The 14,699-nt window shown below is 42.5% G+C and overlaps 1 protein-coding gene across 1 annotated transcript in view; it reads left to right on the forward strand.

Moving 5' to 3' along the window:
* Positions 1-14,699, forward strand: part of ESYT3 (extended synaptotagmin 3) — a 47,955-nt gene that overhangs the window by 24,141 nt on the left and 9,115 nt on the right. Inside the window, exons 10-17 of the mRNA XM_063116637.1 lie at positions 73-155; positions 1,482-1,530; positions 2,050-2,139; positions 2,581-2,643; positions 3,753-3,821; positions 4,955-5,020; positions 6,848-6,934; positions 13,381-13,530. Of these exons, the coding sequence (XP_062972707.1) occupies positions 73-155; positions 1,482-1,530; positions 2,050-2,139; positions 2,581-2,643; positions 3,753-3,821; positions 4,955-5,020; positions 6,848-6,934; positions 13,381-13,530 (657 nt within the window). The remainder of the gene's footprint in view (positions 1-72; positions 156-1,481; positions 1,531-2,049; positions 2,140-2,580; positions 2,644-3,752; positions 3,822-4,954; positions 5,021-6,847; positions 6,935-13,380; positions 13,531-14,699) is intronic.

Here is a 14,699-nt window from a genome sequence, read left to right on the forward strand (position 1 = left end):
ACAATAGATCCACAGTCTTGTGCTCTTGTTTTGTTTTTAATTATTATTGTAATATTCTTTCGGTCCTTCCAGTTCGTTGTTCATGAAATCCCTGGTCAGGATCTAGAGGTAGACCTGTATGATGAAGATCCAGATAAAGATGACTTTCTGGGCAGGTGATGGATATACATTTCCTCTTCCATGTGAACCACTTTCTGATTTTTGTCCATATGTTTTGCTGTTCTTGCTGCTACTATTGCAGTTAGTAATAGGGTGCAGTCCTCTGTAGACTCCTGCACTTCTGAATGCAGGCAGAAAACTGGCTATTTGAATACTCTCTTGAATTTAAAAAAGAGAAAAAAAGCTCTCTCCATCAAAAGCTAGGATATTTGGGAGAATGGTTCCAGGCTTTCCCCTGATATGGTAATTTTAAAATATGCAGTGAACTTCTGCTATGGGAGAGCATTCAGACATTCATTTCCCCTCATCTGTATTCAGCACTGTAGATTCTTAATATGGTTGTATGATCTACTGATGGATTGGATATTGGATGTGCATGAACTGGTGATCTTGCATTAGTTGGTGATCTTGCATCTAGATTGGCCAAACTGGCTCTAGACATTTGTGGCACAACTTGAACCAGCATTTAGTAGTTCACTCCCCATCTTGCCTTATTTACAAATATGGAGCACTTCTGTCTGTCTCCAGACATTCACATGGACAATTCCCAGTATCTCTACTGAACCCATCTGTGTTAAAATTTGTGCTGGCTGTTTGTGTCACAATGAAGGTAGACAGTGCCTCTCTACCATTGCATTCTAACCAAAGCAGAACCTTGCTTGGAATTTGGGAGTGTGTATGTGTGTGTGTTTAATGGGTTGGGCCAGTGTCTCAAAGTAGCACTGGAATACACAAATGCCCAACAGAAGTGGAATGCACAAATATCCCTAGTTCATTTCTGTTCCTAAATGTAGCTGAAAGACCCAAATGTTTAAGGAAACCCCCTAGTCTTGGGGATGAGGATGTGCACATTCTCTGAGCCAGTGCAAATTTGCACAGAGTGGGGAAGAAGGTCATAGCTGTCTTCTATATATACTCTGCTATCCTGGTTCTTGCTCGATTAAGGAGATCCTTCAAACATTACACTTTCATTTGGGCTCAGGACTGCCTCATTTCCTTGTGGACAGTAGATTTTTGAAAGCTGCAAGAATTCTCAGAGTTCCTGTAGAGATTTTCCCATACAGCTGGGGATGGCAAGGCAGAATATCCCATGGAACTAAAGGGACCCATTTCATGCATCTCTGTTCTGTGTGCTCCCCATATCTCATACAGGGGACTCTGCTATCAGTGGAGAAAGATCAACTCACTCAAAACTGAAGTAGGGCAAAAAGAATGTGAAGGCCAGGAGTCTCCCTAGGCATAAATACCCTGTTAATCACAAGAAGTATATACAATAGTTCATAAAAGGTTGATTTGTGTGACTTGTTCAATATATTTTACAGCTTGCTTATAAACCTTGCAGATGTGATGAAAGACAGAGTTGTTGATGAGGTAAAACTTGTTTTTGGCTTGTTCGGTCTGATGATGCCTTTTTATTCATGTTTTATAATGTTACTTAAAAGCATGTAGATTTTGTGAATAGGTTTTAAGGATGTTGGATTGTTGGCTAACAAAACATAAGAACTCAGTTTTACAAAATTAAAATAATCTATAGATACCCTTTCCAGCCCACCCACCCCCAACTTCAATCTCATGAATTCTCTACTGCCACTGAATATCTTAATATTTGCACAGGGCTGTTGATGAAAGATGACAAAAGCTGCAAAGAATCTTGGAGCTCCATTAAAAGCTAATAAACTGAGTGTGACATAAGCTTTCTGGGGCCTGATTCATTACTTGCCTGGGATTGTGTGTGTGTGCGTGTGTGTATGTCTCAGATAGACTCTGCCCCATAAAATATTAAAGCTGAGTTGCTTGAGCTGCTGATTCTGTTTCCTCTTGTACACAATACACAATTTCAACTTCATGTGCCTTTATGACGCTGTTGTGCATTTCTTCTCTTTTATAAAGTGGTTCCCCTTAAGCAAGATAGAAAGTGGACATCTGCATTTAAAGCTTGAGTGGTTTTCTTTGGTTACCAATCAAGAGAAACTTTGTGAGGTGAGTTTTTATGTGTCGGGATAACGGATCTGAAATAAACTCGGTGTAAAATGATTTTTGGAAGGGCGTGGAACAAAACCCAATCACCATTTGGTCTGTGTGCCTGCTTTACTAGTTACAGCATATTTATTGTGATGGTTGCACGTAAAGCATTTCTGTAGCGAATGCTGTATGCAGATTGTGCCAGGTATTTAAGATCCTGGTTTCTGTGGCATTTCGGAAGGGGCTCAGATGTGCCTATAATGCATGGCTGTGGCCAGCAGTCATGTTAGGGCTTGTATCCATGTTGGTCCACTGCCCAGTCCCACAGCAGACAGTTAGCAGGGGGCTGCCAAAAAGAGGCCATGTAGCATGCAAGACCAGCTTTGTAATATGAATATGAAGATATTAAACAAAAAGCTCACATCAGTGTGACGATTTTTATTTTAATATTTTTTTCAGGACAAGAATGGTCTTGCCACAGCAATTCTCATAGTGTATTTGGACAGTGCTTTCAATCTTCCCGTGAGTAAACTGAAGTAACAACATCTTCATATCCTCAAGTTGCACACAAATAATTGCAAGTGTTTGTATGTTAACAATATGTACGAGTTCTGGTGCGCAGTACATTCAGCTGCTTTCCTGCCAAGCGTACTACTTTGACTGACAAAATATTGTCTTATCTGGAAGCTGGATCCCACAACTTCATAAGGGCCTACCTGATTTGAACTGTTTGGGGAATTGTGATGCCTGGCAGATCTATGTATTTAATGACCTCTACAAGTGAAAGGGTGCTTCTTGAGATAGAGTTGGAACTCAGTCTTTCAAAACAACAATTTGAGGCAGAGTATTCCATAAAGACCCCATGACAAGGGTTCACTTGCTTGGGGCAGTGGGGGCGGTCGGTAAAGGACATCCAGACTACCAGAAACATAGCCACACTTCCCCCTCCCTGACCTTTACAGGGTTTTAGATTAATAACAATATATGTGGCAAATCATAACTCCCTGCAGTAAAATTGGCTTCTGCCAGTAACCCGCCCTATGAAAGATAAGGCTATCAATGGCTATATGTGATGTGGCTATATATTGCCCCTAGTATCAGAGATTATATCCCTTTCAATACCAGTTGCTGGGGAACACAAGCAGGAGGGTGCTGTTGTAGTCACGTCCCGCCTGTGAGCTTCCCATGGGCATCTGGTTGGCCACTGTGGGGACAAAATGATGGACTAGATAGATGGACCAACTGAGCTGTTCTCATGTCCCCGGTGTCTATAAGCCTGAGCTTTCATCGTTGGTTGCTCTTCAATCAGATTTCTGAGTTACAAAACTTGAAAACATAATAAAACAAGATTTTAAAAATCCATGCAAAAATATACTAAAAGCAACAGAATCTATAAGAGCAGATTTATTTATATATTTTAAAAAATCCTCATCAGCCAGGATAAAACAGACCAAATTAATAAAAGGCCTGAGTGGGGCAGGAGGTCTTCATCTGGCACTTTATAATGTCATCTAAGCAGGCATTGAGCAAGCCTTCCTAGGGTGAACGTTCCACAAATGCTATGACATCTCCTTTTTTTTTTCTTTTTCTTTTTTGCAACTCTTTAATGTTAAATATCTTCCCTAATACAGAAAAACCAGTTTGAATATTTCAATGGTGAATATGGAGCAAAGAAGTATAAAAAAGACAGGTACCTCAAGGTAAATAACTGTTATTTCCCCTTATCCCAAAAGGGCACACCTGCTGAACACTATATTCAATGGATGTCATGGTGGATAAAAACTGGAAAAAATATTTTGCATCATTAGCGTTAAGCTTTGTGTCTTGCTGTGTCAGAATAGAAATATTAGTTGGTTGGAATAATAGTGTCGGTGAAGCTACAGTGGTGTTCAGCTTGTAGGAGCAATACTTAAACTAAGGTTATGCAGGGCATGAAGACTTTTGAAGGACTCTATAATAATACTGATGGCCTCTGCATCCATATACTCAAAAGTAGAAATCTGCATTGCTTTGGGTCCAGATCCAGACTGGGAGCAAATCAGACCAAAGCAGTCTGGATCAGGTCTGAAGTGCTTCACATTGGTAAACTGCAATATCTGACCTGCCTCTGATGTCCAGATCTTGCTTTGGATCTGGATCGAAAGTGGGTTGAAACAGGTTGTGGGGTCCCTGCACAACCCTACTCAAAGGCATGTATCTAGACCACATGGTGATATAAACAAGCTTACATTTCAAAGGCTCAGCAGACATTATTTTCAAAGCTTATTATTTCTGAGCCATTTGATTTTTAAACACTTGAAGCAACAACACCTTTTAGTCATCAAAGCTACTGAATTACGTCTGAAAAGACAACAATTGTATACCCATCCCTGGCCCTGTGTCTATCTTAATGCAAATATTTAATTACGTCCAATACAGCCTACAGCTTACTTGTAGTCCTCTGTTTTAAACTTTCAGTGAGGTCTTTTATGCTAGCTCCTGGCTCAAGCTATCACTGATGACACTCAAAAATCTTGCAGCAGAAACTGCTGCTTGTTCCATGAAGTTATCTCGCTAAATGGTTATTCTACAATATTCAAGTTCTATTTCTAAACATGGGTGGCTGAACACTGCTATATCTAGCAACAAATGCTGGGTGTATTGTATTGCATTTAGTGGAGAAAATGCATTATTAAAAATACCAAATTCCTAATCAAAGTAGGCTTCGTACCCCTTCCCAAAGACTTTTGAATCGTCAAATTAATGCTAATCTTTCTGCTTAAGCCACTTTCTTCTCTTGTGGAATTTGTTGCAATTAACACTGTCTTTTATTTCAAAACTGTAAATAATAAAGAAGATGGATCAAGAGCCTTCCTCCTTTGTCCTGCTCACAGTGGGTAGCAAAACTCATAGAAGCAAGGTAAGGGGCATTGTCTTCTGTTTTTCATCAAGCAGACACAAGTACGTTCACTTTTTAGAGATCCATGCATTTCCAGTAGCAAAGTATTAAAGGATGCCTTGTCCTTGAATGCTTCAGTACTTTTGAGATCATAAAAATACAAGCCTTGATGCAGTACAGATGCTAGCTCTGAGTATCAGTGGTGTAATGTTTGTGGGGTGTGATAGTATTGCTTCAAGGGGATTAGCCATGCAGTTGTTTTGTAACTATTTTTGCTATATGCAGTTGGATAAGCACTCCAGTACTGACCTTGCACAGAATATGAACATACAGGCACCTGGAATTGTTAAAAAGAAAACACTTGCACACTAAAAGAAAAAAAGCAAACATTTCTGAAATGGTAGAGTGAATATGATGGGATTTTCTGCTTTCAACTATTAGCATGCTGTACCCATGCACTGGGAATGTGCAACCTCCAATAGGAGGTTATTCTGAGATGTGCGAACCTGGACACTATGGGATTGTTTGCAAAACACAACAGCCCACTGTGAATTATTTAACCCACGGTGAGGCTGCAGCACATGCAAGGTATGTGCAGCTGCTATTCTGAATGGGCTGCAGCACATCTGGGGCACATGCAGCAACCATTTTGAATATGTGAACCCAGGGTGTGTGAGTTATGCAAGGGTTAAACAGTATTTAACAACCCTTGCATACCCATGCTTGTTGGGTTTGGCCAACATGCATATGTAACCTGGAACCCACAGGTAACGCAGCTCAAATTGGGTTAAATAACTCACGATGAGCTGCAGAGTGTCACCTGACCCCAGTCCATGAGTTAGGTAATCATGGGTTAAACAACCCACATTTAACCTATGATTAGTTCTTAGGTTAACTGTGGATTGTTTAACCCACGATTAACTCATAATGTCTGGGTTCGCATATCGCAGAATAACTTCCGATTGAGCTGATGGGAGGTTACGTATTCAAACTGGTGGTGGCACATGCTGTGGGTTACATATCATTTTACATGTCAAAGAGGCCAATGGCTATCTACCATGGTCACTCTCCAGCCACTGGTTACACAGACACATATTGCCTCTGGACCTGAAAGGTCCACACAATGAAAAGGGCATGAAGATGTAAGTCATGGACATCGGTCACAATAGACATGTAGCGTTTGTGCAATCCTATTCTGTGTAGCAACTGCAGTGGCAATTGAGATGCTTGCTTTGGGAAGAACTTCATTTTTGCAGGGGCACAATAGAGCACACCCAGTGCTGGGAAGATCTGAGACCCCCATAACTGATGTGCAAACTGGTGTAAACATCTGGACTGTAACAAACAGGGATGGGGGGTAACAGGACTGTATGATCATTCCATAAAAATCTGACCATCTGGAAAGCCTCAAATATAATGCCACTGTATTGTATTTAATATAGTTGGACACCCTGCATGTTTACACAATGGATACTTTCCCCAAAAACATTGTGTGTGCATGTGCACGCTCCAGCTGTTTTTTGGGGGGTTATGTCCTGGGAACTGCTGGTGCAAATGAGTGCTCATGAATACCTCATTAATAAGGCACTTGGCTTTCCCACAATGTTCCTGCTATGTCTGTGCAGGTAATGCACTAAGAGAATACTACCTTAAATGAACTTGCGGCTTTTTTGATAGAAAGGCAGGGTACATACATACATAAATGTCTATTTGGAAGTATCTCCCATTGAACTGAACTGAATGGGGCTAGCTTGCAAGTATGTGCTTTTAGGATTGCAGCCTGTGATCTATAGCTAATGTGAGAATGTCTTTCTGTCTTCCCTCCACCCCCTGCAATTCCTCAAACAGACTCGTAATTTCACTAAGGATCCTGTGTGGGGCCAGGCGTTCACATTCTTTGTCCACAGCGCGCCGTCACAATCTCTTCACCTGGAGGTCAGTTTGTCCTGTTTCTCTTTCAGTGAATGTGGCCCATTTTGGAGTTCCGTCTTTGTACACATGTTCTCTGATGTGTATACACTAACACTGCTTTAGAAAGTGACTGCAAAAGTGGATCACTTTTTCAAGGAGGGGATTTTGGGGAGCCAAAAATTTTACATTTTTGTATATGTGGCCAAAATGTAATTCATGATATTGCGCATTATGTCTTACACGGCTTGGTGTACGCCTCTCACAGAGAATGCTTCCACTGGATGAATAAGTGTCACGTCTTTGCAAAACAAGCTTGTACAGCAAAGCTGGGCGACACTGGGGTGAGGGCAAAAAAAAAAAGTTTTTCAAGCTAAATTTGAAGTTTTTTAAGTTGCTGTAGTGGTTTGCTCATGAAATGCAGTAGCAAATCAATTTGTTTTACTGCCACTGTGCCACCAAGGCAGTGGCTCCATAATGACCACAGACTGTGTGTTGCCCATGCCTGTCGTATGGGAGACCACCTGACCTAAGAGATTTAATAAAATGTTTCAGTAACAGGTGGACTAGTTTGTTCATGTCCTCTGTAAATTTAGACATTGGGTTCCATAGTCTGTCTTTTTTTCCTTTGTGCTTTGTTTTGTAATGATATATTTGTGATGACATATGGTTGAAACTGGTTTCTTATGGAAGCTTTTCAACCTAATAAGGCAGATCTGTTGAAACAACATTTCAGAGGCCTTGAAGCCACCCTTCCTAGAAAAACATGGATCTGTTTCATGAGAAAATCAGAAGTGATGTAGTACACTGGGCAGAGAGGGCTGGATTTAAGCTCATTGAAATCACAAATTTGATGGGTTATGTGAATAATCCTGCAGTTTTCATTGTAAAATTAGAATTTTGTGCAACTTTTGTGAATATGAAGATGATTTATAATTACAGGCAAGGGCAGTAATGAAGGTAATATGTGGCACCACTACTGTGAATGGTTGCCTCTTGGTTCAGTCAGTTAAAAGCATGTAGCCGTTTGCCTTCCATTGGATCTGCTGTGATGACCAAGTAGGCCCAGTGAGACTTTGGGACAAGATTTGACCAGCCTTCCACCTTCACATTGCTTCTCCTCCTTTGAGGTACATGTGGTGAGGCTCTTTGCTCCACTGCGACTGCGGATTGCAGTTCTGTACCGCCCCCCAGGCTCGTCCTCAAAATTTATCTCTGATTTTGATTCGTGGCTGTCCTTTTTCCTCTCTGATAACTGTCCTACTCTTATCTTGGGTGAATGCAGAGATGACTCGGGCGGTTGACACGATCGCGCCCAAGCGTCCTCTCCCTCTGAGCAGAGCCCGGTCAGCTCCTTGGTATACATCTGAGCTGAGGGCGATGAAGCAAGAGGGGAGACGGCTAGAACGCAGGTGGAGGAAAACTCGTGCTGGGTCTGATCGAACACGGGCTAGAGCTCACTATCGAGCCTACTCTGTGGCGGTGAGGGTGGCAAAGAGGCAGTTCTTTTCCACCAGCATTGCGTCTTCTCGGTGTCGTCCGGCGGAGCTTTTCCGAGTGGTTTGTGGCCTGTTACACTCTGGGCCAGGGCGTGAGATAGTTGAACCCTCGGTAGCACGCTGTGACGAGTTTGCACGGCACTTTGAAGATAAAGTCGCTCAGATTCGTCATGAATTGGACACCACACTTAATGCAGCACCACTAGTAGAGGCGTTCAGAGCGCCGTCCTGCTCAGTTTTATTGGATGAGTTTCAGTTATTGAGGCCCGAGGATGTGGACAAGGTGCTTGGCCAAGTCCGGTCGACCACCTGTGTGCTTGACCCTTGCCCCTCGTGGCTCATTACATCAAATAAGGAGGGGATCGCCGGCTGGGTCCAGGAGGTTGTAAATGCCTCCTTGAGAGAGGGAGTGGTGCCGGCCTCTTTAAAAGAGGCGGTAATTAGACCACTCCTGAAGAAGCCTAATCTGGACCCGGAAGATGTTAACAACTACAGGCCGGTGGCTAATATCCCTTTCCTGGGCAAGGTGCTTGAGCGGGTGGTTGCAGGACAACTCCAGGCACTCTTGAATGAAATGGATTATCTAGATCCATTTCAATCGGGTTTCAGGCCTGGTTTTGGAACGGAAACTGCCTTGGTCGCCCTGTGGGATGACCTCTGTCGGGAGAGAGACAGGGGGAGTGCGACCCTGTTGGTTCTCCTGGACCTCTCAGCGGCCTTCGATACCATCGACCATGGTATCCTTCTGGATAGGTTGTCTGAACTGGGAGTTGGAGGTACTGCGTTGCAGTGGTTCCGCTCCTACTTGGATGGCCGATTCCAGAAGGTGGTGCTGGGGGATTATTGCTCTGTGCCGTGGCTCCTAAGCCATGGGGTTCCGCAGGGCTCTATTTTATCCCCTATGCTGTTTAACATATACATGAAGGTTATCCGGAGATGTGGACTGAGGTGTCATCAATATGCGGATGACACCCAGCTCTACCTTTCCTTTTCATCAAACCCAGGTGAGGCAGTGACTGTTCTGAACCAGTGCCTGGGCACGGTAATGGACTGGATGAGGGCTAACAAACTGAGACTCAATCCAGACAAGACGGAGGTACTGTTAGCGGGTGGTTCATTTGTCCGGCGAGGTGATGTTTGCCCTGTCCTGGACGGGGTTGCACTCTCCCTAAAGGATCGGGTCCGTAGTTTGGGGGTGCTCTTCGATCCAGAACTGTCACTTGAGGCACAGGTGAACTCAGTGGCAAAGAGCACCTTTTATCAGCTTAGGCTGATATACCAACTGCGCCCTTATCTGGACAGTGATAGCCTAGCTACAGTTATCCATGCTCTGATAACCTCTCGTTTGGATTACTGCAATGCGTTATATGTGGGGCTGCCTTTGAAAACGGTCCGGAAGCTTCAGCTGGTACAAAACAGGGCAGCCCGTTTACTAACAGGGACTGGCTGGCGAGATCACATTACGCCAGTCCTTTTACAACTTCATTGGCTGCCAGTCCAGGTCCGGGCCCGATTCAAAGTGCTGGTATTGACATTTAAAGCCCTAAACAGTTTGGGGCCAGGTTATTTGAAGGAACGCCTCCTCCCATATGTACCTACCCGGACCTTAAGATCATCTACAGGGGCCCTTCTCCGTGAGCCCCTGCCAAAGGAAGTGAGGCAGGTGGCTACTAGGAGGAGGGCTTTCTCCGCTGTGGCACCCCGGTTGTGGAATGAGCTCCCCAGAGAGGTCCGCCTGGCGCCTACACTGTACTCCTTTCGTCGCCAGCTGAAGACCTTTTTATTCACTCAGTATTTTAACACTTAATTTTAACTTAAATTTAAATTATACTGTTTTAACTCTGTATTTTAACCTTATATCAATTTTGCTGCGTGGTTTTATCCTGGTTGTGCTTTTTATATTGTATTTTGTATTTGTATTTTTAACTTGTTGGTTGTTTTATGATGATTTTAATTTTTGTGAACCGCCCAGAGAGCTTCGGCTATTGGGCGGTATAAAAATGAAATAAATAAATAAATAAATAAATAAATTTCAATATTCATGTGGATGACCCTCAAGATGCTGCAGCTCTACGATTTCGCTCATTATCTTCCTCTTATGATCTTAAGCTTTGGTCTGATGCACCCACACATTCCCTTGGACACTGTCTGGATCTTGTTCTCACTCGGAATTGCTCTGTGTTGGACTTTTCTACTGCTCACTTTCCGTTGTCAGATCATCACCTAGTTTCTTTTAATATTACTCATAATCCTCCTCCTTCACGTCCCGCTTCTCGCTCTTGTCGTGACTTGCAATCTATCAATTATGAGGCTTTTTCCCAGTCTCTAGCCTCCTCGCTTCCTTCTGTCTGTTCGGCTGTCTCCTTGGACTCAGCTGTCTCCTTCTTTAATTCCTCCTTATCTTCAACTCTTGATAATCTTGCTCCATCTACAACTCGGATAGTTCGCCCTTCTCAACCCCAACCGTGGCTCACCTCTTCCCTCTGCTACCTTCGCTCTTGTTCCCGGGCAGCTGAACGCCTTTGGCGTAAGACCAGGGACCGGGCAGACTTTGTCCATTACAAATTTGTACTCGCCTCTTTCTCTTCTGCCATCTCACTGGCCAAACAGCAGTACTACTCAACGCTGATCCAGTCAAATGCTAGGCATCCTCAGCGGCTCTTTGCGTCCTTCAATTCTCTTCTGAAGCCTAATCCGCCATCTCTCCCCGCCTCTCTGTCTGCTAATAACTTTGCCTCTTTTTTCAATGCTAAAATCCAAACTATCCGCTCTGATCTGGCCAGCTCTGCTCCTCTTCCAGTTCCTGTTCCTCATCTGTCAGCTCCTCCTGCAAATTTCTCTGCGTTTCCTTCGGTCTCTGCGGATGAACTGTCTACAATACTGCGCTCTTCGAAGCCTTCCACTTGTTCTCGTGATCCGATTCCTTCTCGCGTCTTTATTAATCTTATTCCTGCTATCCTCCCTTCCTTGCTACATATTATTAATCTTTCTCTGTCCTCTGGTTCATTTCCTTCTGCTTTTAAACATGCTACAGTCTCTCCCATTCCCAAGAAACCTACTCTTGATAGGCTATCTCTGTCTAACTACCGACCTGTCTCTTTGTTGCCGTTTGTTCCAAAGATCCTGGAGCGTGCGGTCTACTCTCGCTGTCTTGACTTTCTTTCTAGTAACTCTGCTTTGGATCCATTTCAATCTGGATTCCATCCTCTGCATTCCATCGAAACAGCCCTTACTAAGATCACCAATGATCTCCTTACTGCCAAGTCTAAAGGCCATTATTCCGTTCTTATTCTCCTTGATCTAACTGCAGCCTTTGACACGGTTGATCATGATCTTCTCTTAGATTCCCTTCATGACCTTGGATTTTGTGGCTCTGTCTATAACTGGTTTGCCTCCTATCTAGCGGGTCGCTCTTTCAGCGTGTTGACTAATGACAGCTCGTCTTCCTCCTTTCCCCTTTCGGTAGGGGTTCCGCAAGGCTCAGTGCTTGGCCCGTTGTTGTTTTCCTTATACATGTTGCCCTTGGGCAAGCTTATTCAATCTCATTGCCTCCAATATCATCTGTACGCCGATGATACACAACTATATCTGTCATCTCCGGAACTTTCTCCTGATGTTCACGATCGTATCTCGGCATATCTTTCAGATATCTCAGCTTGGCTGCTTCATCGTCGCTTGAAACTTAACATGGCAAAGACTGAATTACTTGTTTTTCCTCCTAAACCTTCTCCTCATCTCTCATTCTCTCTTACTGTCAATGATGTTACGCTTACTCCGGTCAAGGAAGCTCGTAGCCTTGGCTTTATATTCGACTCCTCGCTCTCCTTTATTCCTCATATTGAGGCAGTAGCTAAATCTTGTCGATTTTTCCTGTATAATATTGCCAGGATTCGATCATTTTTGTCTGTCTCTTCTGCCAAAACGCTTGTTCATGCACTGGTTATTTCACGGTTGGACTACTGCAACCTTCTTCTCTCTGGCCTTCCTTCTTCTCACATCAGTCCATTGGTTTCTGTTCACCACTCTGCCGCAAAGATCATCTTCTTGGCTCGCCGCTCCGACCATGTTACTCCGCTTCTGAAATCTCTTCATTGGCTTCCAATTCACTTCAGAATCCAATATAAACTTCTCCTGTTAACCTTCAAAGCTTTTCACGGTCTAGCTCCTTCCTATCTCTCCTCTCTCATCTCACACTATTGCCCCGCACGTGCTCTTCGCTCCTCTGATGCCATGTTTCTCGCCTGCCCAAGGGCCTCTACTTCCCTTGCTCGGCTTTGTCCATTTTCTTCTGCTGCCCCTTACGCCTGGAACGCTCTTCCAGAACATTTGAGAACTACAAGTTCAACCGCAGCTTTTAAAGCTCAACTAAAAACTTTTCTTTTTCCTAAAGCTTTTAAAACTTGATGTTGTGCAGATTTCTACTGTTACTTTCTACTGTTAGTTTTACCCTACCCTGTGCCTGCTTACCCTACTCTGTACCTGTTTGCATTCTCTTCCCCTCCTTATTGTTTTACTATGATTTTATTAGATTGTAAGCCTATGCGGCAGGGTCTTGCTATTTACTGTTTTACTCTGTACAGCACCAGGTACACTGATGGTGCTATATAAATAAATAATAATAATAATAATAATAATAATAATGCTCAGATATTGACACACAACCTACTTTCACCCACAACCTTTTCTTGTTATCAGTGACTGATCCCCCATTACCATCTTTGGGAGAACTGGCAAATATTAATGTACTCATTTCCCATAAAGAGCTTAAAATAGTCCAGCTAATAGGCGCTGGGATTTTTAAAAATAAATAAATTAAAGCTTCAGATGGTTTAGTATTACTTTTTAAAATGCCCCCTTGTTGAACGGAATTGCTGGTGATCCACAACAATGCTAGTTAAGTATGATTTAGAGATAAATGGATTAAAACATTGGTCATGCCCATCTTGTCTGCATTGTGTTTTTTCATCTCTCTAGATCAAAGATAAGGATCGGGAGAATGCCCTGGGGACCTTGGTGTTGTCACTTACTCACTTACTAAAAAATCCTGATATGACACTTGAACAAAACTTTCCACTGGATCATTCTGGCGTGGACAGCTCTATTAAGCTGAAAGTTGTGTTGAGAGTAAGTTCAAGGGTTCTTCATTTCCCACTGCTCCTGCTCTTCATTTAGAAACTTGCTGTGCATTCTTGAAACTAATTAATTTTCTTCTATAGCAGCTGACTTATTTCTTGGTAAGTAAAAAAAATAAAGTCTTCTGATTGCAAAGAGTTAATGGATCAATGCTTAGTCTGTGTGAGCATTTCTTCCATGGAATTTTGAGTCTGCCTTGGAGAACTGTATTGAAACTAAACCTATGTTTGTGCTTTTCATGCCAAACATGATGAGTTAAATCAAAGGCATGTATCATAATCTCTTGATCTCTCTGTGAGATGTATCTGTTTAATTAAGTGGAGTATTTGTTGTTCATATCTAGGACAGCATGTTAGAAGCCATGATAGTAATCTTTCATTGGTTCTGTAGGTTCCACTTGAAGCCTATTTTTCCTTAAAACTAACTGGGCTTGGTGTTTATTTTTACATGCAAGTAATAATCCAGAATGATCTTACAATGTTTTTATTCAATATGAAAACCAATAAATGATTACTTTAAATGCTGAATATTTACCAAATTATATGTTAAAGGAAACTTCCATTAACCATTTATGTGTCTGAATATGCATCCAGACTCCTTGCAAAACCATGTATACTTAACATAGTTCATAACTTATTTATATCAGTAGCCATTCATAAATTAGGATTTACAAGCAGGAAAAGTTAAAATTGGACTGGTAGCATTTTACTATAAAGTCCCAAATTCTAGTGTTAGTACTTCCTCTGCCAAGTGTCAATCCCTACTGTTACTGATAGGTTAATATTAATAATAAACACTGGGAAAGTGGCTTTGAAGATGAGGCTTGGAGGAGAAGCACCGTAACCAGAAAGGAGATGAAAATCTGGCTAAATTACTGTTTTTCAGAACTCTTAGCCATAAAAAGCATAGCCTAAAGTCTATGCTTTTCCAAAGCCATGTAACATGAATCTTTCAAGGGGAGGAGGTGATATATATTTGGGTCAATGCATAGTAACTGCATGAATAGCTTCCAGGTCAGGACTGGCAGGTGAGTATTAAATAAGGCTGTTAATTAAAAGATTTATCTTGAAATCGCTCACAGTCAGACTTGTCTCATCTGTTTTCCTTGTTCTACAAATGAGATATTTGGATTTCCAAGATCACCCAGGGAACAGAAGTCC

Source organism: Elgaria multicarinata, chromosome 2 (genome assembly GCF_023053635.1).
Source record: "Elgaria multicarinata webbii isolate HBS135686 ecotype San Diego chromosome 2, rElgMul1.1.pri, whole genome shotgun sequence".
Taxonomy (NCBI): domain Eukaryota; kingdom Metazoa; phylum Chordata; class Lepidosauria; order Squamata; family Anguidae; genus Elgaria; species Elgaria multicarinata.